Source organism: Hyalella azteca, unplaced genomic scaffold (genome assembly GCF_000764305.2).
Source record: "Hyalella azteca isolate HAZT.00-mixed unplaced genomic scaffold, Hazt_2.0.2 contig10287, whole genome shotgun sequence".
In the NCBI taxonomy this organism is placed as follows: Eukaryota; Metazoa; Arthropoda; class Malacostraca; order Amphipoda; family Hyalellidae; genus Hyalella; species Hyalella azteca.
In genome coordinates this window covers 295,718-320,121 of record NW_025940332.1, presented here as the reverse complement: position 1 = coordinate 320,121, position 24,404 = coordinate 295,718, and the positions used below count along the sequence as shown (strand labels likewise).

At 37.4% G+C, this 24,404-nt stretch overlaps 1 protein-coding gene across 2 annotated transcripts; it reads left to right on the top strand.

Annotated features, from left to right (window-relative positions):
- Positions 1 to 1,821: 1,821 nt before the first annotated feature.
- Positions 1,822 to 22,083, top strand: LOC108673401. 2 transcript variants are annotated; one of them, XM_018161226.2, is made up of 9 exons: positions 1,822 to 1,962; positions 10,238 to 10,350; positions 11,327 to 11,618; positions 11,829 to 12,089; positions 12,359 to 12,604; positions 13,181 to 13,389; positions 14,917 to 15,044; positions 16,035 to 16,122; positions 21,550 to 22,083. In XM_018161226.2, exons 2-9 carry the CDS (start codon positions 10,238 to 10,240, stop codon positions 21,653 to 21,655), a joined length of 1,443 nt encoding a protein of 480 aa, XP_018016715.1. In that variant the 5' UTR covers positions 1,822 to 1,962; the 3' UTR covers positions 21,656 to 22,083. The 2 variants fall into 2 exon arrangements, with proteins under 2 accessions (XP_018016715.1, XP_047738312.1); XM_047882356.1 differs by lacking the exon at positions 1,822 to 1,962 and having other exon boundaries at positions 10,170 to 10,350.
- The last annotated feature ends 2,321 nt before the right edge of the window (positions 22,084 to 24,404 follow it).

Genomic DNA, 24,404 nt, shown 5'->3' with positions numbered 1-24,404 from the left:
ATGTGCATGCACCATTGGACAAAATGCCATTTTTGGGGTCCAATAAAATTGAAACTAATTTATAAAAAATGGCTAGTATGATGAGATCCTGTACAGTTTTTGGTGCTGATTCTGATAAAATTACTTTTAACATTACTGATGCAAAATTCAGCCAAACAAATTGACTCAAAATGTACCTCAAAATTTGTTTCGACTTGACGCAAAAAATTTTGACCAATATTTAGACTGCAACAATTTCCTTGCAGATCAAGATATGAACTTGAACTTTTGAACAAGCTTTATACTTGTGCTGGACATAATATAGCCAGATTTTCAGCTTTCCAGACCCTATAGCTGTCCTGCAGGATCTCTTCAAATTTGTCAAGGTCAGCACAAATGGTCAAATTTACCAAAGTTCAAAGCCAGTTGCTAAAAAATAGTCAGCCCAAACCTGCTTGTGCATAAAATCATCTAAAAGAGAAAATCTTGCTCTACAAGACCTATGTATTCTTTTTTTTGCAATGCGACCATTAAGTATTTGTTTACTCAGGTCAAAATAAGTTATATTTTGTATACACTACCGTCAACCGGGGCAACTCGGGACGCACCTCTGACACGTCGTAAAACAGTCATAGTAGTGAAACTAATTGGAATATTGCTAAACTAAATATAGTGGCCTAAACAACAACATTTTTCCTATCTATGTAGTATAAAGGAAGTTTCTACAACACCAGACAAATTCATCCTGGCAATGGTCCTGTTCCAAATGTGCATATTGAGGAATAAATTTGCAGACATGACAGCACAAAAAACACTTCTACTACCACATGCAGTGTCAGCAGACAGCAGTGACAACAACTGTTGAACAGCATACTCAAAATATTGAACTGAAACATTCGATTTTACTACTCTTCCAAAAACAGTGGCAACTGCGTTTGGAAAATTCCTCTATAAAACTTCTTCCTATAAAAGCATCCTTGGCAAGCTCCTTATCTAGCAATCCAGCTATCTCAAGTCCCACTTGCTTAACTCTGACTGAGAGCTACATGTCTCACTATCCAGCACCTGTTCACTGGGAGTCTGCCAGCTTGCTGTGCTCCATGCGGCACATACTGGACAACCTTGTATTTGCTCCTAGAATGTCCACTACTGCGACAACCATACAAGACACAAGCAAAATTGCCAAAGACTTGGATGGCCATTTTCCTTGGAAATTCTTTTGATTTGAGGGACAAGTTCCCTCTAGAATTACTAGTAAATTACCTGACTATGACCAGATTCATTGACAAGATATAAGCACAAGACACACCTGCCCTGATCAAAGCAGCTATGCCTGGGTAGGCAGGAGCTGAAGATATAACAAGAATTTCACAAAGCCATCATAACCTATCCAAAAAAACCATCCTAAACTTTGAGTTTAGGACCTTCATAAACTTATGCATCAGTTGAGAAAATCTCAGTGGGAATTATCTCTGTGGGGTTGTGGGGTTACATTTGACATATTTTCAGAGGCTCTTGCAAATCCTTGAAGAAATCATAAGCTGGGTTGCAGGACAGTTGCTGGGTACCTGGATCAGCATCTGCTGCAAGCCTGCAACACTTGTTAGGCTCAATCTGTCATCTGAATAAATATTATGCCAGTTGTGAAGCTTCATGGATATGTCACCGCAGCTTCAATAATCTCCAAACAAACAACATCTGAAAGCAGATACTGTTATGCTTTGTTGGGTCTAGCTTCAACTTTCTAGTGGTTGACTCACCTGAGTCCTGACTGTCACTGATGGCTTCTTTGTTTTCATTTATCAGCCCAATATTGATCCATTAAAATGGTTTTCTGTCTTGCAGACAAATTGAGTGAACAATGAATCCAGAATTTAATGAATTTATTGTATTATGATGGTGCAGAATGCAGATTGTTCATCCCCATATTAACTTTTAACCTATTTCTCCAGTCAAGAGAATGCTGAATATTGAAATACTGAGGTAAATCACATTTACATCAATGTTGTTATTTTTGATTTGTGGTGTTTTTGCTCCACAATACTGTGTAGTTACTAAATCCTACTTATTACAGTGTCAATACTAATCCACAGAAGATAATTTCAATTGTTGAAGGTGATTATTTATAGCCTAAATAAAAAAGTGAAAATATATTATTTTCTTCTCTTTGGGAATTGGTACATCCAGTGTCCACTGTCACTGTGGAATATATGTCTGCTTTTCAAGCTGCAAATAGAGCTTTCCTGCCATTTTTGGAGCTACAGATTTCCTGCTAGATGATCGAACTTTAGTTGGTGCTGTTTTCCATGGATAAATCTGGTGCCTATTTGGAATATTGGGCAGAAGTTTCCTAAAATTGTAGGTAAAAATGATCATTTCATGGGTGATTTTAAAAAATTGCAGATGAAAATGGGCTGTTTCTATCATTTAATACTGAAGAAATTAGAAAAAGGCAATAGGAATGGGTGAAATTTACAAGATCCATGGGTGTTTTTGCCCAATTTTCAGGTGGCTTCTACCCGATTTTCAGGTGGCTTCTACCCGATTTTTCACTTAGGATCTTGTGTGAGGCTTACAGCCTCATGGCTGTAAGCCCTTAGCACTGGCATATGCCCTGGCATACAAGGAGCTATGTATAATTATATTCCTGGTCTAAGGGCTGGGTTTACATCTGGGTCTGGTATGCATGCTGCTAAAAAAACTCCAAATCTTTTATAACCATCTGTTTTAACTGGTATAAACTTGAAAAGCAATGTTTATATGGTTTTTAAACTGGTATAAACAAGTATAAACTTGGAAATGGTCTTAAGTTATTTCAAAACTAGCATAAATTGTTATAAACTTTAACAACCATGTTAATACTGATGTACGGTATAGTGTTCAGATGTAGTGCTGGTGCCTGGTGGTCCACATTGTTTCAAAACAAGTATAAACCAGTATATACTTGTAGAGCTGTATTTGCATTGCTTCAAAACCAGTATAAAATGTAAAAGCAGCTTTTTTAATCATTATGATGCGGTGCTGTGGCCAATGACTGCATTGATGATGTCATCAAGAGATTCAGTGTACTCAAAGAGACTCAGTGGCATACTGTAACTGTGGTGCATTTGTCTTTTAGCATCCTTGCTATGGCATAAGAAACCAAAGTGACTATAATCTCTGGCATACTGACGTACATCCCAGTACATAAAAAACTGCAGCAAGCACACAACACTTTCCAGGTATAGGATAGATGAATTACCTCTTATCTAATTGTTAACAAAAGTACACAATGGGGCCACATGATTCCAAATTTGTGAAATTTTTTGTCACTATAGAGCTGCAAGAATTTATGTAGAAGTAGGAAAATTCCAACTTCATTTTTTGTGAAATGTCCACCCATTAAGGGCTGGTCATTCTAGAAATTTGGGCATGAGCCACCTCTTCCACCTGTAAATGGGACAAAAATGCCTAAGCCAAAGTGGCAAATGATTACTTTTTATTCCAGATTCCATTCATTGGAATGGATCAAGATCACTTGATCAAACTAGATCAAGTTCATTCCAGATTCCCAGATCCAGTTGAAAAATTTGCTGGGTAGACTTTGGGTCACAGGTGTAGTTTTGTGTAATATCAGAGAGTGCTTGTATAGGTGTGCCAAAGTGAAAAATTGTACAGAAGCCACCAGTAAATGAGACAAAAACGCCTGAGCTCTTGATCAATTTCACCTATTTCTATGTCCTCTCCTTTATCTAATTCATTAGTAAAAATTCAGAACAATATGTTTTTGCTCATGATTTTCAAAAATCATTTGTGACAATTTTTTACACACTAATTTTCCAAATTTTTGTCTGATATTCCAGATTGATAATTTTGGGAAAGTAACCACTGAATTCTTCTTAGTCAAAAAGAAGTAGCATATGCATCGGATGCAATTACATCCTTTTGCCACACGGCCATGAAAGAAAGGTGGCATTTAAGTGGTCACGCAGTCATGGTGACAAACAAGAGAGTTTTATTTGTTGACCTTCTCTACTCTGAGCATTTACTTCCATAGGATAGCAAGCAAAAATCAGCCAAATTAAACTCTAAAAAAAAAATCAAAAATTTAATTCTAAAATCCTAAGTCTTGAAAATCTCCTGTTTGTGCTGTGTTAAATTCAATGTCTATTGTTACCAAGAAAGTAGGCAGCTGCAGCTGTGTGAATTGAATCCTCCCAGCACATGGCTCTGAACATATGTTTATTAGTGAATTTGCATATGTTTAATACTTTCTGGCAGGGTTGGTGATTTTTTTTATTAAAAAAATCAAAAAAATAAAAAATCAATGATTTTTTATTTTTTCATGATTTTTTTGATTTATTTGATTTTTTTTATTTTATCAACTCTTTTGTCTTTTTTAAGTGTTTTTTTATGTTGCAATTAGCCTACTAACAATAACAGTATATGGATCATAATGGATGGCTAAAAAGGGCACTTATTGCCTTCAATAATGGCCAACAGGCCAAGGTGGTGTTTACCACTTAGGGATTTTAGGGTAAACAATTATTGATAAGTCTATTCTTTAGCTTTATAAAGTTTGTATGGAGCAAGGTAATGAGCTAAATATTGACCATTTAACTGGCTTCAATATACAAAAACACTTCAGAAATGAGTCGTAGGAACGGAAAAACAGATCACAATCCTTCTAAACATTGAAGAGTCACATAACAGATAGGTAGCAGATAGCACAGTGCATAGCACTATCAATGGATCTAGGTACTAGTTTCATGTCCTATTAATCTACCAGACTCTACCCTCTATACACACCGACTAGTAGTGACTGAGTGACTGACTGCACTGTTCCCATTTAATTCAGACCAATAAACCAATACTAAACATAAACTGAAGGATAACCAAACAAACCTCATACGACTTGAAAGGAGACTTAAGTTATGAGAAAATCTAATACTGTTTGAAATAAACGTGTGCACAATTCAAATATTTTATATCCATTCACTGCATTTATATATAGCCTTATAATTGTAATTGTTTTGTTTCTAGTTTTAAATTTACATATTTAAAGATTGAAATTAAATATTTTAATTAGAATACCACTCATATTAGGGTGGAAAATCTTTCTAATTGTCTAAAACAATCTCAACCTCTCAATATACACGGTGGGGGAGAACTGATTGAGCAGTTTTGAGGTAAAATAAAGGTAATGGAGGTACATAAAGAAGAAAGATTATTTTCCTAGAGGTTAGCATAACATACCATTTAGAATACTAATGTTTTGAAAACAATATCTGGAAGATGGGGGCCATTAGCAGCAACACACTGTTGGAGTCATTCTCAGAGTAGGGAGTAACCATAACAGTGAATTCCGATTGCTATGCTGCAATGTTGCAAAATTTGCTATGCTGCAATGTTGCCAAATTTCTTGCAGCCCATGATGGAAAACATTGTTGAAAATGAAGCATTGGGAGACGTGTGGTCCCAGCAGGATGGGGCTACAGCTCACACTGCCCGAATGTCACTCAATGTTTTGAAACCCATGTTCCCAGACTCTGAGGGGTGATTTACAGTGGCCTGCAAGGTCACCTTATTTGAGCATTTGCGATTTCTTTCTTTGGGGACATCTAAAAGAAAGGTGTTCAGAAGTCGCCCCCACACCCTACCACAGCTAAGGGAACGGATTATTGCAGCAGAGGTTATGGCCATACCTTGCCATATGTGTGAACGTGCTGTAGAAAACATCCGAGAATGACTCCAACAGTGTGATGCAGCTAACAAACCCCATCTTCCTGATATTGCTTTCAAAACATAAGTATTTTAAATGGTATGTTATGCTAATCTTGAGGAAAATAAACTTTCTTCTTTATGTATCTCCATTACTCTTTTATTTTGCTTCAAAACTGTTCAATCAGTTCTGCCCCACCCTGTATAAGCTAGCTAACACATTTAAATTGTATATTGTAATCAATATATAACATATAGTCAAATAGTTAAAGACTACTTATAGCCTTATAAGAATTAGCTAAGCTGCTAGATATGTACAATGTATTGCACAGTTGATGCCTCTGTACCAAAAACATTCAATTTATTGGAACCTAATACACACTAAAGGCAACAAGTTTATATACCAATTTGTCATTCATAGTACATTTATACTAAACCATGAATAACAATACCTCAATATAAATTAAAGACTGCCACTCAATATATTTAAATATATGAAAAAATAAAAAATCAAAGAATAAAAAAAAATTTTTATAAAAAATCAAATGATTTAATCACATGATTTAATCATTGCCAACCCTGCTTTCTGGCAATAGGTGGCTGTGAGATGAAGCATGTACATTTTTTCATGTACATTTTTTAGTGAATATACATACATTCAATGTGTTCCGATACCAATTGTGAGGCAGCTATGGCTGTGCAATGAGGAAATTGTATCCCATTGCCAGCATCTATGAATGTACTTTATTAGTGACCTTACAAATGTTCAATGCCTGCTGCTGTGCACTGATGTCATGGTATCCTCTCTCTGTGCATCTATGAATTTATGTTTATTACATACATTCAATGCCTGCTGCTGCAGATAGCAGCTGCAGCTGTGGGTTGACATATCCTTGTGCGGTGTGGCCACGTGCAGGTGTGTATTAGTGCCCAATGCTGCTTTCAATTCTGGCTGCTACCATCCTCTCATCTCATGCAGACCATTGGTCTGTGCAAACCATTGGACTTTCCAAGGTCATCAAATTTGCATCTGAAATATCAGTCTAAGCCTTCATCTTTCTGAAATAGTTTATCTATAGACTATAAATAGTCCATAGACTTTTTTGTAAACCTTTCTTATTGAGTAGACCACTAAGTATCTGGATACCAGCATTAACATATTACAGATATTGAACAAAATCTTGGAGTTGAACCCTATATTAAAAATGAACTATTTCTAAAATCTTCTTTTTTGCCACTATGCTAAGCTGCAACTGTTGTTTTAGAGCCATGTATTTCTTAAATTTGTGAGTTAAAAAATCAAGAAAGTTCTGTGTTGGAAATTTTTGGAACTTTAACACCTTGGTAGCAATGTACGCCATAGATGTACATGCTGCACTTATATTTATATATATACATGCTAAACTTTATAAAGTCAACTTTCTCTTTCAAATTCACAATTTCAATGATACAACTCTGCAGATCTGTTAGGGAGGGCCTTGAAGTAATCTAATGCATGAAGAAATAGTTTTATTTTCAAATGCAAGTGGTAGGTACAAAAATGACAAAATTCATGTCCATTGATAAAAGCAAAACATTGGTATCACTGCATGAAAACAAAATAAAATATTGTATATTCCTCTTATACTATAAACATTGAATGTTGACAATAGCATCATATTTCATGCGCAAAAAATAATGCACAAGTATGGTTTGCCTTCACAGTTATCACAGTAGGTTGTCACCCTATAAGGCTTCACCCTTACTGTGGCCCTTACTTCATTTGCCGACAGCATTTTGTAGCATTCAAGGCAGTGCTTCCTGGTTTTAGTTGTAGTTGGTTCAATCAAAGTGTGCTACCCTTTTTTCCCCTTGATAGTTTGAGATCTACATCCTGATTTTATCCTCTCTGAGTGGCTACCTGTAACAAGAAATATTGCTAATTGCTCTCTAAATTGTGTACCTAATTGAAATCAAAGTGTGAGAATAGTAATTATTGTAGAATACCCATGCATTGACAATTGATGTGCCAGTTGGCAGCTCAACTGCCACTTTCCAGTACCATTTGTGCTTTGTCTTATACCCTTACTGTATATGAAGTCATCTGATCTGAGATGTCTATGCCTCTTTTAGCTGCAATATAATCAATTACGCATCCTGGCTTCATAATTTCAATGCCATTATGGTTTTTCTAGGAAAAACTTTTCTAAGAAGAATGCGAATATAAACCGTAACCTGACAAAATTTTCCAGTTTTTTTTGTTGCTTGTTGATAGTGACATGTTTTAATTCTACTGGTATCTGAGTTTAGGTTAGGTTAGGTTTGGTTAGGTTAGGTTTGGTTTGGCTAGGTTAGGTTAGTTTAGGTAAGGTTAGGTTAGATTGGGTTAGTATAAGGTTAGTTTATATGGGTAATGGTGTACTTTAGATTGGTGGAAGGTTTTTTTGTTTGGTTGTTTGTGTAAAGGAGTGAATGTTTTTTTGATGCATGCCAGTGTTTATATTGTATGGTACTGTAAAAGGGGGTAACTTATTAGACTACTTTTATTTTAAATGATGCCATTTTTTATTAGCTGATTTAAACTTAAATTGAAACAGGCAAAATACAGGTCAATACTCTAGGTTCACTCACCATAAATTGCTGGCTCCTGCCTCTCATATTTTTGATGTAATTTCCAAAAAAAGTGATGGTCTTTGTTACCTCAGCTCTTGGGGTATCTTAGACTGGGTGGTAAAATCAATCATATCTTTTGGTAAAAGAACTCCAAATAACTCCAGGTTTTGGTGCATTGTAGTAAAACTCTTCTAGTTACATATGCAAATGACAAATTTGAGGAAAGTGTCATGATTTGCAAATGGGGTGGGCGCCACCCCCAATTGGGGGAACTTAGACCACTTCATGTCTGCTGTGACGGGGTAATATTGACCGGCTTGGAAATTAAGTTGAAATTACCATATGTAAGACTCTGTAGAGTCTGAAACCTAAAGAAAAAACATTAATAGGTGTAACAAACATAAAATATGTTACCNAAACTTGCTTCTGAAATGTTTCATGGTAAGAAGTTATTAACAAAAAACCCTCAAAACCGTCCCTTTTTACCCTGTTTGACGGTATTGGATTTTTACAGTTCATGCATGGAATTGCATAGAGATTTGTTTGTATAATGTGTCTTGTTTTGAGATAGGCATGGACAAGTACATTCTGTTATTGTGTTTTTGTATACTGTTGTGTAATTGTTATGTTTTGTATATGTTGAATTATAGAGAATATTCAATATTGTATATAAATAAAGATGAAGGGATGGGTAGTTTATGATTTTACCTTAGCAAAATTTAGTTCTTTGTGTTCATAATTCTTGATGTCTTTTAGTTTGACCTCAATGTCAGACCAGAAAATCTGGAGGAAACTCTATGGTTGATTAATTTAATTTTGTATGCACTTTTTTATGCTAATTTTATGCCTGCAATTGATTTCATTATTTGGTTCATGTGTAATATAGGCATCATTAGAGGTTTTCAAAATGCATGAAAATAAATGTTTTTATCTTTTGTTTTGTTTTTTTGTAAGAATCAGCACTACATTTCACCCTAGATGCCAAGATGAAGTATATCAAGAAATGAGCTTTCTTTTGATTTGACATTCTTTTTAAGTTGAGAATTCAATTTGTTCAGAGATTGTTGGTTGAAATGGCATTTTCTAAATTATTGTCCTTGATGAAGTATCCCATATGCAATGGATTTACGTATGAAGTATTCCATGGGCAAATTAAATCTTGGCTCATTTCTCATTTGTTTCTGCCTTTTTTCAGAGACGTATGTCATTTGAGTTGAAAATGTCTAATTCATTATTTTTAGTTTATTTATATTGTGCCTGTTGTTTGACTTCAAGTCTTCAAATGTGGCTACTTTTTTATCATTGATGGCTTGTTATTCTTTCAAATGTATATCTATGACAACTTTTCAGTCCACTACTACCCTACCAGCTTTGCCAGATAAAAAAAAATGGCACCAAGCCACCCATTAGGGAGCCCAAATTGCCTGCTCTCATCAATAATAACTCCCATGCTATAAATAATTTATCCATGCCAATTAATTGAAATAAACATATATTCACTAACAATTTTTTGAACAATGTTCAAATAGTTCTTTTAATCCGAAGTTATTGCAGAAGTAGATCAAAATTAATGTAGAGTTGATAGCCTCAATCAATGGCTGTGATGATCAGCCATAGAAATTTCAGTTGATTAAGCAAGAAAATTGTCTTGACATATTAATTTTGGCCTCTGAAATATAATTTGATTATCTTTTACCTACAATAACAATCAATTTTTTAATAATTATAGGGCTTAGTATATTTGTGCAGTTCTCAAAATTAACTGATGGCTAATGTAATAAATCTTGATTGTTCATTAGCATGTGCTTCACATGTCCATACATGCTTGAAGACAGGTGTGTTCCAGGCACTCACTAAGTTCAATGTCAGTTACCTCATTATTGTAAATCAAAAGCTTGCCTCGTTGCAGGGCTTTTAAATAATTGAGCCTTGTCTGCCCATGCTAAAATTTCTGGAAATTTTGCAGATGCTTGAGTCCCCAGTTCGAGTTGTTCGTGGAGGCCATGATGCATCTAGAGGATTGGAAATCATACAACAAAATATCAAAAACAAGCTGGCTTCCTCTCCTGATCTCAGCAGGTATAAGTTGAAACATCAAAAGACTGCAACATCTGGCTTTATTGCTGATAACAATATCTTTATTGCGCTACCTCCTCGGGGGGTCAAACTTGTCACTAAAACCTTCTAGGTTATAACATAATAACCTGTACCTAAGCTTCTCGTCAACTGCCTTGACCATATAGGTATTAATATCAGTACCACTTCACCTTACTGTCTTGACCTTGAAGTTATCAATATTGATACTTCTTTACCAAACTATCTCAATCTTAAAGCTATCAATATTTATGCCTTTTAATCTTACTATCTCAACCATAGTGATCATAAACCACTGTGTATCATTTGTCAATTATCCTGATCTGTATCTATTATAAATTTCCGTGGTTGGTATTGATTGCTAACCCCCAACTGCATCTATCATTCCTTGGCAACTTTTGGGCGTCCTTGACCTATGATTGTGTAATAATTTTTAGTCTGGCATTGAAACATTAACTCAGATACGCAAACAAAATTCTATGTCCAAATGGGTTAGCTGTCAGTAGTATTTTTTCCATAGAAATAAAGGCTTGGCTCACCAATGTCAATACTAATAGCACCTATATGAGAGAAAAATATTTAATTTTCCTTTCTTTATGAGTTGTATTTATTTTGTGTGTCAACATCCAACAAGTTGATTTTGTTAATCAACATTTTGGCACATATATGATGCCATTGTTGATGCATTGTTCAAATTTAATAATTCTATCTTCATTGCTGTGATACTTTAAATAAAATTTAATTCCATAGAACTTGAGAGAAAGAACTAACTCTACCATCTATCTACTGATATATCTTGTCAAACTTGGAAGTATAGCATGAAGATTGCAACATGAAAGTACAGAGAGAATCAAATGTCTGTTTGTATAATCGCATTTTGAATATTTAATATATACACGAGACTTGATAATTTAAAATAGTCATTCATAAATGTATCCCCAAAATTTCCTTCAATCATAAGCTCTGCTGAGGAACTCGCGGCTGCTCAAAGAGCCTGGGAGTCTGTGCAATGTGTGGAGCCTACAGCTGTCGGTCTCGGCAGTACCCACACCGGCACCGACTCAGCTGATACTATAGACAAGAAGCCTATCCCTGCACACACACCCTCACAATCTTCCACACCTTCCATAATTGGCACCGCTTCCAACACCAAGAGCCGCTCCTCTGCCACACATTGCTCCTCGTCACATCACAGTCTGCAAGATCAGTACGAAGAGCCTTTGGAAGACCAGTTTCAGCTCGTCACGCTCCAGGTAGGACTCCATTTTAATTCTTCAACCTGGACTCCATTTTAATTCTTCAGTGATCTTATTATTTTTAACTTTGATATAATATATTCTGCTATTGATTGTTGAAATAAATCCGAATTAGCTTCAGAACTTGTTGCTTCTTGTTTATATTTTTTATTTATTGAATATCCTGATAGCTATCTCTAATGTGAATATTTATCCACTAACAAACAGGATGGCTCTGATCCAAAGTATGAGAGCATTTCCCACCCAGGCTGGTCTTCACAGCACAAACTTCACCCCCAGACTGGCAGGCCGCCCCTGCAGCACCAGAGAGATTGTCATAGAGGAGTCATGGAGGTGCCTCGACCAGCGCTGGTGCCTCCACTCAGCAGCTCCTTGGTTCACCTCACACCAGGACTTACTGTCACTCCTACCATTGATTTTGAGGAGGCATGGCAATTCTTCCTAAGGCAGGATATGAGTCATGTCAAGGTACGTGTACATTTACTACAGACATAATCTTGATCCTAATTCTTCCTATGTTATAATTTTAGGTATTTGTGTCAAGATTAACATTATGCACAAAGCTTTTATATGTAAATAAATTTTCTTCGTTTTCAAAACCTCCTATGCAAATACGACGATAGAGATGAAAATGAATGTTTACATGTCAAAAACTAATACGGCCACATTATTTTAAAAGGCTGATGTCAATCACAGTGTGTTTTATCACTTCTTAGTTTTCTCTTTGATCTGTACAGGGGAGCATACGACCAACTGTTGAAAAGCGTGGTGTGCCAGGTCTATTACGTGAACTTTTTGGACCGCGCAAACTAAAACCGGAACTCATTCCTGAGCGTGACCTGATATTCTGCATTGCCCAGTGCCCCATGAGCAACAGCGAGCCTCTGCACCTGCAGATGCTGCAAACCATCTACAAGGCCCTCACCGGCACACGGGCAGACTGTCCCAGATATGGACCTCACTGGGATATTATTGGTTTCCAGGTCTCTTTCATTTAATTGTCTTGGTTCTTGTTCCTTCAGTATTGCTTGCTTGGACATGGTGGCATTCAGTTTGTGTAACTCTCTTTTATCCAATATATTCTTCTGTCATTCACAAAATTTTTATTTAATTTTATGGCTAGTGTCCGAACACAAGACACTTAACTCTTGCACTCAAAGGTGTGGAAAATAACTGCTCTTGAATTAGCATTGTGATAATTGACAGTACTTTTTCACAGATTCATCTTCGAGTTCTCATAATATTTGTAAATTAATTGAATTTGTGTGAAGGAAGACATGCTCTATCATGTTTGTCCTTTGTGCGAAATGCAATTATAATAAAATAGATTTGAAGGATATTTTGCATGCTGTTTGTCATCCTTTTTCCTATGCGAATCTCGAAAAAATTTTCTGCTTCGATGAAATTGTTCTTAAAAATGAAATGAAAATTGTTCTTAAAAATGTTCACGAGAACTCACTTATGCTAACAAAATAATTAATACTGGAAATGGCTCTACTAGTATTCTCTAGATTTTCTGCATGGAAATGACCCTCGTTACTCGGTAAATTATCCTGCAGGGAAGTGACCCGAGCACCGACTTGCGTGGTGTGGGGCTGCTAGGGCTGGTGCAGATGGTGTCGCTGGTGTGTGGGGAGCAGAGCCAGCATCTGGCCGCCGACGTCTTCGCCCTCAGTCACGACCAACACTCGCAGTTCCCTCTCATGGTGCTGTGTCTCAACGTTACCAGGATCGCGCTACAGGCCCTCAGGGAAGGATGTTTAAACAAGTGAGGTATAAATCCATCCTGGCTCCATGCCACGTGTGACCATCACTGAACTGCATTCGTTCTCATTGTATTCTACAAAAGAATAATTTTCGAAACGAACAAGTGTGAATTGCTAATTAAGCCATGCTTTCTATTGTTCTTGTTGCTGTTAGTTGCGCCGACGTTCTCGCACACGCGGGAGGTGAGCAAAGGTAGCTAGGTTGGCCAAAAAGTCCACGGGACTCTCACAGTGTAGAGCTCGTCCGACCCTGAAGGTGTAGAATGCTAGGATACTGCAGTGGCCAGCGCGGAGCTGTACCAGCGATGAGGGAGGAGAAACCCGCTTATTTGAGGCGATGAGGGGCAGTGGGGCAACCAGAACCCTTTTGATTCCAGCGCTTCAGTTGAAAATTTATCGGCGGGGAGTCTGCTTTGCCTCAAGAGCTGGCCGGCATGACACCGTCCCTTTGGAGGGCCGCCATATGTTGGCCAAATCTGGACCGAAAGGTAGCAGAAGTCATGGGTGAGAAACGATGTGAAAGGTTGGGTGGTGGGGCCTAAGGATGCTGTCCAGTAATTATGCACAAGAAAAGTACAGTTGGGCAGGCTAAAGAAGAATGCCTTCCTAAGTATTTTGGTCATCGTGAGTCATACGTTTGCTATCCTCAAGTCCGTGCTCTGAATCGTCTGTACGTTTGCCACTGCGGTGCGGGAAGTGAAAGGGTAAGAGGTGGGAGCTGCATAGTTTTTGATTGGGCGTGTGATGGTTCTGTATGTGACAATGATAACTTCCCTTGATAGGCTCTAATTGGTACCGGCCAGATGAGTAGATTTTTTGACCAAAGTAGATTTTTTTTCGACCGTCGGCGCAGACCGTACCGGCTAAAACCTCTAAATCTTTTGGGATAGTTTGGATGCCGGTCGCTTTTTGATTGTGCCTTTGACGATGAATGATGCAGAGTTATCTCGGAGGATGATGAAGTGAAAAGGGACTGGCTCAATGGCGGGCCAAGATGGAAGAGGAGTTTTGGGCCGAGCCGCTGACTCGAATATCGCTTGCGAGTCCGGTAGAAAGAAAACCGAGCAAGGGGGAGGTTCCGGGCTCGGGTGTGAAGTCTCTGAGACAGGAGCAGTAGGATGAAGAGATGTGTCGAAAACAAGGCAAAGAAATCCTTCAGAGAAGGAAGATCAGGCGGTCACATAAAGCGATAGTGGGCCTAGAGAACCGATGAACCGACTGGTCTCTTACTGGGTAAAAGGAGGTCGCATCCTTCGGTGTACGTGACTCTAGCGCGGAGGGCTCTGCCGTTTGACATTTTGGCATGTCTCGCGAGGCCAGCCAGAATCTCATCTCGTGGTGCAGCCATTTGATGTGCCGACCTCCTCGACCAAGACGCGGCAGAGATCAGGGCAGTTCCTTACTATTTTAAGGAACTGCCTTCGAGTGGTTCCTTACTATTTCTACGTCAAGTCATGATCGATCTGAAATTTATTGCGCCCATTTCGTTCGATCGCATGTTTCTTCTCACGGCATCTGTATTTTTTCAGGGAATGCAATAGCCGCGGGAACGTGCGTTTGGTAGTGAACGAGTTTTTCGCTGCAGTGCTGTACCACATTTATCACATCTGGAGGACTGAAAGAAAATCAATCACAGACTCCGGATACCTCATCAAAGGTTTGTATTGACAACCTGTGTTTGTTTCAAAGGACGAAACTTCTCGATGTAAGATGTGCTGCTAATTTAGCAAGGCAGCTTTTTCCAGCAAGTCACTGTTTACTGTTAAGTTTGACACATAATTCAACTATTACTTTTGTTAACGACGAACATCGTTCACTAATATTCATTATTCGATTGATGCGATCATTTGTTTTCATATGCATTTATGTTCATTCTGGCGAAATTATTCTATTACGTCTGGCGAAGCTGCGCCAATGAGATGTGAGTCAGACCTACAGCAGTTAGAACTGTGTCGTACTAGGTCAAGTCTGAGCGGCTGTGCGTCAGGTAGTTAGTCGTGTCCCGCCAGCCCTACAGTGAGGTTCATACCTGAACCCGCTCAGCTCTGTTAACTCTCAGCATTCTTTGCTTAACGCTGGAGTTGTGGCTGTGCCGTGAGGATTTAGTCTTACCTGCTATCGTTCGCCTACGTGAAGTAATTTAACCTTAACTACGTGCATTAATGCTGTGCAATAGTAAATGGAATTGAACCAATTTGAACGTCTCTTAGAATAGTTATTTTAGTCGGAATTTATGCTTGCCCTTTACCATGTTTTACTGATTTCAAACAAAGTGATTGAATAAACTATTTTAAGTGTGCTTTGTCGTGATTATATACCACAGCCACTGAACCGGCTTTAACTGACGATGACTAGGAGAGTTGAACGGCATTGTAGCCTTGCAGGTTGGATGAATGAGCACAGTAGCCTGGAATTTATTTATATATTGTCCTAGCCTATGAGCGGTGAGCATTCGATCCTGATAGTGAATTACAGGCCTAACGTTTAGATTGGCTTGTACAGTAGCTCTGGCCGGTGACACTTTTTTTTCCAGGATGAGTACCTATCTATTAATTTCATTGAGTAAAATGGATGTGGCATTCTTACCTTGCAGGGTACGAGTCCCTGTAGAGTTCCTCAAAAATATTATGCTACTCATGATTTACAGATGCTGAGGCGTACTGCAAGTCGAACGTGAGTCGAGTGTTGTGCCGCCTGCAGCAGCATCTTCGTTCCTACTCGTCGCACCACTTCGTGTAAGGGCTCATGCCTCTCCCATGTCCTTTGCTACATTGTATGGGCTCATTGTAAGGGTTTAGTTTCAGTGTAAAAAGTTTAGTTTCATTGTAAGGGTTCATGCCTCTCCCATGTACCATGCTTCATTGTATGGGCTCATGTAAGGGTTTAGTTTCATTGTATGGGCTCATGTAAGGGTTTAGTTTCTTTGTATGGGCTCATGCCTCTCCCATGTACCACGTTTCATTGTATGGGCTCATTGTAAGGGTTTAGTTTCTTTGTATGGGCTCATGCCTCTCCCATGTACCACGTTTCATTGTATGGGCTCATTGTAAGGGTTTAGTTTCATTGTATGGGCTCATGCCTCTCCCATGTACCATGCTTCATTGTGATTTTCTTTCTACTCAGATTTTATGAACTTACACTTATTTGTTCCCTGATATGTTTGCCACAATTGTAATTTTTATTTAGTAGAATTATAACCAATGAAAAATATTTCGATTCACGTCCGGTTTATGACTGACTCTTCATCAATCATTATAAACCAAAGATTTAAAAATTATGGTTCATTTACTCCTGATGGTACATTTTCCTTAACGAATGAATAGTTTTATTTACGAGAAAATTTACTTTATTTGAAATATTGATCAGATTGATAATACTTACGGAGTTATATTATTTTCTTTATCATTTTATTGATCTCTGTAAGATTAACGAAAAGTTGTGATGAACTTCCTCTTGGATCTCATATTTGTTTACTTGAAACCAACGTAAGTCGGCATTGTTTAGAATTAAACGTATGAGCTATTGCCGTTAAGAGATGCTCGTGTAACAGTTGTTTGTCCATCCCGTGTCAGCAGAAGTTTGTCTTGCTAATTGATCTGTCTCTAAATACAACAGGTGCTGATTAATTCTTATCCATTTTTATTTGTTAAATAATTTTTCGTGGGAAATATCCGATTGTGAACGGGCTTGATTTTATTCACGCAAATCAGTATCTCTCATAATTTTAAGCTGTTAAATTGTATAAGTCGAGAGAAATCTAATTGCGTTAATTAACGGTATGACAATATCAATTACATTTTCATAAGTTATCACAAATTGCAGAAGTTATTTGCATCTCAAATTGATTGAATTTGTTCCTATTGAATTTGATATTGTACGCTGTACATGTTAATTGTTCACGTGGCACTTGATCTCTCGCGCGGACCTTGTAGTTAAGCTTGCTATTTTGCGCTTGTGTCAAGCTCATCCACGTTACATTTGTTGCCCTATGGTCTTGTTGAGCCTACTGTCTAAGGGAGGATGTTACGACAGACATTTTAGATTTTACACTGAAATTAACTTGACACAAAGATTTTTTGTTGTTCAAATGTCTCGGATTGAGACTAAAAAGTAAAAATAAAATACCAAAGAAAACATGGCAACTCGATGTTTCAGAAGCTGGCAACATTGTTCGTCACGAATTGCAATGGCCGATTTTTAGATACGTAGTCAACATATCATTTACCGTTGTTTGTGAACTGTGTTAAACGTGTGCGCCTTCCTAGATGACCGTGTGATATTTGTGGTGTTGTTACAGCCCTTGATGTTCTCGTGCATTATTGTGTATGTTTGATCATGTGGATTAGAAATTAAGAATCATTTAGAAGTGAACATAGATATTTGTGTAGTTCTTATGCTTTTAGAGATATGGTGTTTTGGATCTGTAAAATCACAGCTGGTGCGGTCTTACCACCCACAACGTGATTTTTTTGTAAGAATCTCTCATGGCGCAATTTTTTGTCTACATTCTCACTTACGCAATGTTCTAGCAGCTGTGTGTTGTGTGGTACTCATTCCGTGCACGTAGTTGCATTTCCTGCGTTGCTCTCTTATACTTTACTAGATTGTGTCCGGTTTGCAATGATTCTCCATTTTATTTAGTACGATTAACAAGGAATTTAAAAACAAGATGGCACAGAAATTCACCATATCTTTATAAACGAAAACGTTTCGGAGTCAAGCTCCGTCCAGGTTTACAACTTAAATCTTGTACAAAAATTTTCATCTGGGTTCCAGTGCCGTGACGCTTTTTTACAGAGAGACCTTAGCTAAGAATAAAGACCTTATTATATGTAAGCCAGATGAGGGCAAGGGTGTTATTGTATTGGTAGATCGTAGTCGCTACAACAGTAGCCTTACAGTACTCATCGCTGACCCTTTAAAATTTATTGAACTTTTAGACCCAATTGCTAAAACTATTTTGAAAATTTTCGAAGACAAAATTAATAATTTCTTACGAAAACTGAAAGATTCTGCTGCAATTTCACCCGAAATGTATTTTAAGCTGTATGGCTTTGGCTCATGCCCTGCTATTTTAAATGGCTTACCCAAAATTCCTAAAGCTGAATTTACCTCGAAATTGACATACCGCCTAATTTTTTCTCCCTACAACACTCCAACTGTTAAATTTGCTAAATTTCTGGTTCCGGTTTTAAAATGTCTCATGACCGATGAGTTTACTGTAGACAATACATATGTGTTGGTAGACCGATTGAAGAATTTTACTGATGTTCAGGGCCTTACTATGGCTTCACTTGGTGCGGAAAATTTATTTACTATCATATTCATTTCGGAACTTATTGAAATTTGTCTCTGTTCGTTGTTCAAAGCAGTTAATTCCCGGGTCATTGGTTTGACCCGCCACTTGTTTAAATCTCTTGATGAATTGTTGGTTTTAAACTCATTTTTCGTGTTTGCCGGAAAATTTTATAGAAAAATTGACGGTTTGGGTCTTCCTCTCGGCCATAACCTTGCAAATATTTTTGCGGCCCTTGCACTATGTTGCTTCACTAGCCAATTGTCTTCTTGATTATAAGCCAATATTTTATAACCGATATGTTGATGACACTTCTCTGATCTTTAAGCATCCCTCGTTCTTGGGGCTGTTTCTCACTTTTCTTTACCTTCAACATAAGTCGATAAATTCACTATTTGAATCTAAAAATCGTCTGTCTTTCTTCGATTGTTACCTATATTACTAAATCAAGTGGCCATTTCCAGACTTCTGTTTACCGAAAATAGTCGTTTACCGGTCTAAGCATCAGCTTCTTTAGTTTCTGTTCTTTTCGTTCGTCTAATTGAATGTCATTCAAACAATAATTCACCGCGGCTTTCGTATTTGCTCAACCTTCCTTGCCATAAACTTTTAATTTGAATTTTTGCGCAATACCTTCTCACTTAACGGGTTCTTGTCTCGCGTGGCGTTTACTCAAATTAAGAAATTTAAGTCTAAACAATACGGTATACTCAGATTGCTCCCGAATGTGATAATAGAAACGTTTACTTTTCATTCCCATACCGTACTTCAGCCTAGCATCTGAAACTATGTCTAAAGAGTTGAAAGTTTAATTCATGAGGTACTTTCCAAATGTCAATTTCCGGATATTGTTGGTGAATAACTGTAAGATATGCTCTTTCTTCGGGTATAAAAGTACACTACCAGACTTAATGCGATCGTCTCTATTTCACATTTTCAGTTGTGCGCAATGCGCATCAGCGTACGTCAGTATAACGTCACGCGACTTTTATTCTAGAGTTTCCGAGCATAAAGGAAGGAGTTATCGAATATGAAATTTTCTAGCGCATCCCCCTCATTCCGTAGTTCGAATTCATACTGAGCAGTTCGGTGTCCCGGTGTCTGATAGCGACTTCCGAATTGAGGCCTCTACTACCGGCCTTTTTGACTTGCGACTTTTGGAATCCCTTTTTATTTTTAAAGGGAAGCCTAGCTTAAATTCCGCACTCAGTTCCCATCGCCTTGAGATTGCTGATAAATAAGCCAGTTTTGCTGTCTTATTTTAGGATGATTTCTCTTTTAGTTGTCGATTTTAGGTTTTAATGTTTGACGCTAAATATCGGACGTTTTCCTTTATAATGATGTGGCGAATTCCTGTGTCATATATCTTGTTATTGAATTCCTTGTTATTATTTGCGATTTAAGCAATTAAGTGATTTTAGTACTTTGAGTACGATTTATTTCTAGTATATTGTTCTGATGTTGGACTGCGACTGAGTTCTAATTCATGGTTTCCTTGGTAGTGATTTAAGGTTAAGATTTTGATGACAACGATTCATGCTAAATCTGGAAGATTGTGGCCGTCAGAATAATACTGTTGACAACGCCCGTGTTTAAGATCTACATAACATTATTTATTGTAATCAAATACCGCCGAAAATGCTCTTTGTGTAAGTAATATGAGTGTTTTATGTTCGGCATCTCGCACCACAAACTCGGGTTATCCATGGTCGTAAGGTGACTGGTGTTCATTGTCATTTAGTTCTTTTGAAAGAAGCAAATCAATTCGTTCTAGGCATCAACAGTCGTCAATCACACTCACTTGAAGCTCGTAAGGAAATGTTTGGAAATTTTTCGTACTTTTTGAGTGATGGCGTCGTTAGGCTCTTTTTGCTAAATTCATCTGCTATCTGGGATTCAAATATAGATATAATTTTGGTACTTAAATATACGAGAAGTGAAGGAGCATATATTCTAACGCAGAACGGCCTCCTGCCGCCGCAGTTCTCAAAATATAGAGGTGTACAAAACTATGAGATGCTTTTACTTTCACGTGAATAATGCTTCAATGGCATACCTAGTATTCGTGTATAATATTAGTACGTACTTATTCCATTGTAATTAGTATGTAATTGATTACATGGTGTCACCTGGACCTCTAGCATTATTATATGCCTGATAATTCTCTTTTTACCTAGTGAATTATAACATTAAAAATGTGAGCCTCTCTTGTAGTGTATGGTAACTATTAGTGTTTATGTTGATGCACTCAGTATTTGTTATTATGTTGTTAAGTCTGGAAATCATGCACTATAATTTCGTTTGCTAAATTACCTCGTGCTTAGACATCTAACGATTTAGCCAGCCTCTCAGACGTAGGTCCTACATTATTGGTAGTACAATGAAAATGATTACCTCCCCAAATGCCGACTTCAATCATTTTTGTTTCTAAACTTCGCTCGTACACAACACTAGATATCGATCTCTTAGTGTACGTGGGATAAAATGTATCTCATTTATTGTCTAAGAAATTGTTGGTTGTCTTTGTGGCGATCTTTGCTTGGTACATTTCTGTGTGAATATTGTGTAGATTGTGAATTGTGTGGCTGGATTCTACTTGGTGCACATTACGTGTCTGGCACAAGATAGCAACAATATTGAGCCTCATCAGGTTAGGTGTAGATTTTTCTCCCTTGCCTTCGACCAGATTTCCTTGTATACATTTTATCTCTCAAGTAGCGAATGTGCAGATTATTGTGTACTAAGTTATTACTTAGTACACTAGATCAACTAAGAACAATAGAGTTATGAAACTGATCTAAATTTGCGGACAAGTGGAACTGATCTCGTGTCTGATTGACTAGACGGATTCCTTTTCTCTCCTCAGCGTGGACATGTTTCTGTTGCATGTCGCTGTGACGAGATTGCTGTTGCCAGGCTCCGTTCATTCTGCATTGTTCTGTTGTGAGTACCTTGTTTCTATATTGTTTTGAAACACTCTTTAATTGGCATTGTACTCACTTGCGTCAGTTCTATGGTGCTCTCTTATATATTCCAAAGTTGTAGAATAAGCAGATTTAACGCGTAAATTGTGTACGAAATCGGCATTCTGTTGTAACGCATCCTTCTTCTGTGTATCCTAATAACAACTCCAGTTAAATAACATCGATACTTTTTTTTATAAATATTTATGAATAAATTACCATGAATAGCGGACAATTTGTTAAAAATATAAAGGTATTAAATAAATTGATACCTTTTAATTTGCGGTGCGGTTAAGAGTGGTAACATAGTGGCATCTGTACATGACCAGAAACCTGGAATAGCTTTCGGCGTGGCATTTCTCCCCCCTGTGATGGACGGTGTGCCGCCATGGTTGAACTATATAAGGTTGACCCATGAGTTCCGTCTTTCAGTTCAGCTTTCTTGTTACGTCACGTAGATCGAGAAACGTAAACAAACCCGTCATTCCCACGACGGATTGGTTGCCTGTTTGATCGCATTTCGGTGATTGGTTAATGCCCGTGACGTCACTGCGATCAGTGACGTCACAGGCGAACCACGAACTACATCCGCAAAAATGGGCTTCTGATGGGTCAACCTTATACTAGTTCAACCATGCCTACATCCATGGTTCAACCATGGTGTGCCGCAGTTACACTTGATTCAGTCGTGCAGTCATCGGTCGCCTCTGCATTGTCAGACAGAATTATATTGTTACTTTTTTTAGTTAATCTTACAGTAGTCCAAATTACTAATGCAATTTCCAATTTTGATGCAAATAATTCAGCGGGCGTAAGTCACGTTCTAGGTTCATCAATGTGTTTTGTGACATTTTAGCTACCGTGAGCAATGAATATCTGAATAGTACGGGACTCTAATTACAATAAAATTATTTTTAAATTTTAATGATGTTATATTAATAGATGCTTAAGCTAGCCAAGGGCTTTCCATCAGTATGTTTCTGCTACAAGATTTTCGTCGTACGGACTGTTATTTTCCACTAAAATCCCGGTCCTTTATTTCATGAATGTTACCGTTCTTGGTTATTTATTCTGGCTCCAGACGACTAGTTATTTCTTCGCATTGAAATTTCTTCATTCACAGCGGCGATTTTCGTTAAAAACGTACATCATAAATTTGATTAATAGTACGTCAATCCTCCCACATGACGAAGTGATCTCTTAGTGTTAAATCTATTAATGACTAATATGTTTCCCATGGATTTATAGTAAATTTTAGATGTTCAATTGTTGTTTCTGTAACCACAACTACCTAGTGTACCCAGTTTACATCTGGCCTGTGAAAAGATTTCATTTTTCTTACCACGTTTTGTTTTTTAAGTGTTGAAGTTGATCCGATCGATATTTTCTCGAACTCCTTGATGGACGCGACTGCGGAAAATTCAAAAATACCTTAAAATAAATTTACCACTGTCAGCATGTCAACTTCACCTTAGTCCGGCTGTATTTTGGTAAGAATTAAATGTGTAAAAGATGAGGATACGTATGACATGATATTTTAGGTAAGGTCATAGTTTATGTAATAACAAATACCGTAGCCGATATAACACTGACCTAACATTATATCTCTTAAATATAATTACCAGCTGACTAATAAAATTTTCAACTTTGCATGGTAAATTTTTTCTGGTGCATGGTTCAGCAATCTGCAAAACTGTAGAAGGAAGGAAAAAGCCTCATGTACGATTAAATTAAACAGCTAATATTGTTATAGTTTATTAAATTAAAAAACCGCTAATATTGTTATAGAAACAGCTAATATTCTTATAATATATTAATATATTGTTATAATATATTAATATATTGTTATAATATATTAAAACAGCTAATATTGTTATAGTTTATTCTACTAATAGAGATTATCTCTGTGGTCTGAGAACAGATGCACATTTTAAGGTACCGATTCGTTACATGCAAAGTTAATTCACATGGTCAAAAATTGGATACAAAAGTTTTATGTTTTCTGGACGTTTCAGAACATTCTGTATCGATTAGTTCGATAGAAAAATGAACTTTTCTGTGACCCGAATATATGAATTCGGGTAATTGGGTCCGGGTTTTAGTCACTTGGTCCGGGGCTCCCCGGACCTGAAGTGAAATCTGGACGTTTCAGATCATTCTTTATCGATTAGTTCGATCGAAAAATGAACTTTTTTGTGACCCGAATATGTTGGTGCGACGAAATTTTTCTAAGTAAATATCAAAATTTTATATGTAAAATTAAAAGTTTTCTCGACGTTTCAGATAGATGATTTGCAGCCTTTAATTTTTCTGAATCTGGTCCGCCGGACCGGTATGGGTCCGGGTTTTAGTCAGTACCTTTGCTCTGCAGCATGCTTGCGCACGGGCCCACGGGGTGAAGTATGAAAATTATGGAGAAGCTTGAACCGTTGTCGAAAGAGGACGTTCCTGTGAACCTCTCTGTTTTTCTTATCATTGTGATTTGTGAAAGTGCTAAACGATCCCTCAATGACTAATACATCTGAGGGTCAAGATCTTATTGATCCTGGTGCTTCACCAAACTTCATTACAAACAAAAGGCCTGGAAAATTTAAAAAATCCATTAAATAAAAGACAAATAAGAAATATCTATCAAACAAGTGACATCTAAATAATTCTTTTACAAATTTAATGTACTAGTATAAAATTGAAACATTTTTTCCACAGTCCACTTTTGATCCACCTTTTCATTTATAGTCACTTTAGTCATTCACCTGGA